General features: G+C 47.4%; 1 protein-coding gene across 2 annotated transcripts in view; it reads right to left on the bottom strand.

Annotated features, from left to right (window-relative positions):
* Positions 1-889, bottom strand: part of LOC119589898 — a 47768-nt gene extending 46879 nt beyond the window's left edge. For both annotated transcript variants that reach the window (XM_037938538.1, XM_037938537.1), the window contains exon 1: positions 672-889. In XM_037938538.1, the coding sequence (XP_037794466.1) occupies positions 672-682 (11 nt within the window). In that variant the 5' untranslated portion in view covers positions 683-889. The remainder of the gene's footprint in view (positions 1-671) is intronic.
* Between the last annotated feature and the right edge of the window lie 257 nt (positions 890-1146).

Here is a 1146-nt window from a genome sequence, read left to right on the forward strand (position 1 = left end):
GAGTTCTATTTCATGTGACGCTCCGTATTAATTAATTATTATTGACAGTGGAGTCTTTATTGGTTAATATCAATTCATTGGAAAGGTTTTACTATGTTGTGGTGTTGATTGTGATTTGTTGTGATGTTTGTATAGTGAGTATAATAGAGGTATTCAATGATAAATCAATATGTCTTTTACAATACTAAATATATCGATTATAGCCATATTTATGACAGTGACTTGCACCATAAGCTCATTTCAGTCACGGCGATAACAAACGTTCGTCACCATCAGTCTAGGGTTCACCATACAATCACTATAAGTTGCGTTCATCAAGTGTTCATTGGTTTCGTTCAAACAGGAGTGACATCGCGATTGGGGCAAAAGCAGCGAAACGCGACGGTATTTTGTGACGCGCAGAAAACCGTACTTCATTCACTAAACAAATATAGTGTAATATTGCATATCTTCCTCTTCCTTTTGGTATGTGTAGTTGGGATATGTAAATAAGTAAAAGGGTGTTTTTATCTAAATGCAGTCGAATATACTGTATGTCTGAATTTAATGTTTGTTTTTCTGTATTGTCTATATGCCAACAGCTATATGGAATTCGCAGTCCGACTAACTCAATGACAACTTCAATAACACTGTACGTAATTCAAACGAACTCCTTGTTTTTTCCTACTTACGATACAACCATGATGCCGACGTCGCCCAGCTGCTGCAGACGATCACTGTCACAAGGCTGTCACCATCACTCACACTATCTCTCACTCTCACTTGTCCTCACTCCCCTCCTCCGCCGAGCTGCACTTGGCACTCGCGCGGCACTGAGTCCTGGCACTGGGTCACTGTTCCGCTGCTGGCACTAGTGGGGGACGGCGTGCGTGTGTGCGTGCGCGTCTCGAGGTGTCGAAGGCAGCTCGCGTCCGTGCCTGCCCGTGCGGCGTGTTTTGGGTCTGCTGCGTGAGGAGCCCAAGGGCCCTGGCGGGCGGTTGATTTACTGGGGCCCCGAGTGGGGTGCGATTTTGCCCGCGCCGTCCCCCCCGGGCCCTGCCCCCCTCGGCCCCCCAAACCCATTCCAATTGGACCCCAAAAAAAAATCTCTCGGGGAGGGACTGCCGAGGGGCTTTCCCAATAAATCACCGCCGCGCTCGCCGCTCG

The sequence above is a fragment of the Penaeus monodon genome, chromosome 26 (assembly GCF_015228065.2).
Source record: "Penaeus monodon isolate SGIC_2016 chromosome 26, NSTDA_Pmon_1, whole genome shotgun sequence".
Lineage (NCBI taxonomy): Eukaryota > Metazoa > Arthropoda > Malacostraca > Decapoda > Penaeidae > Penaeus > Penaeus monodon.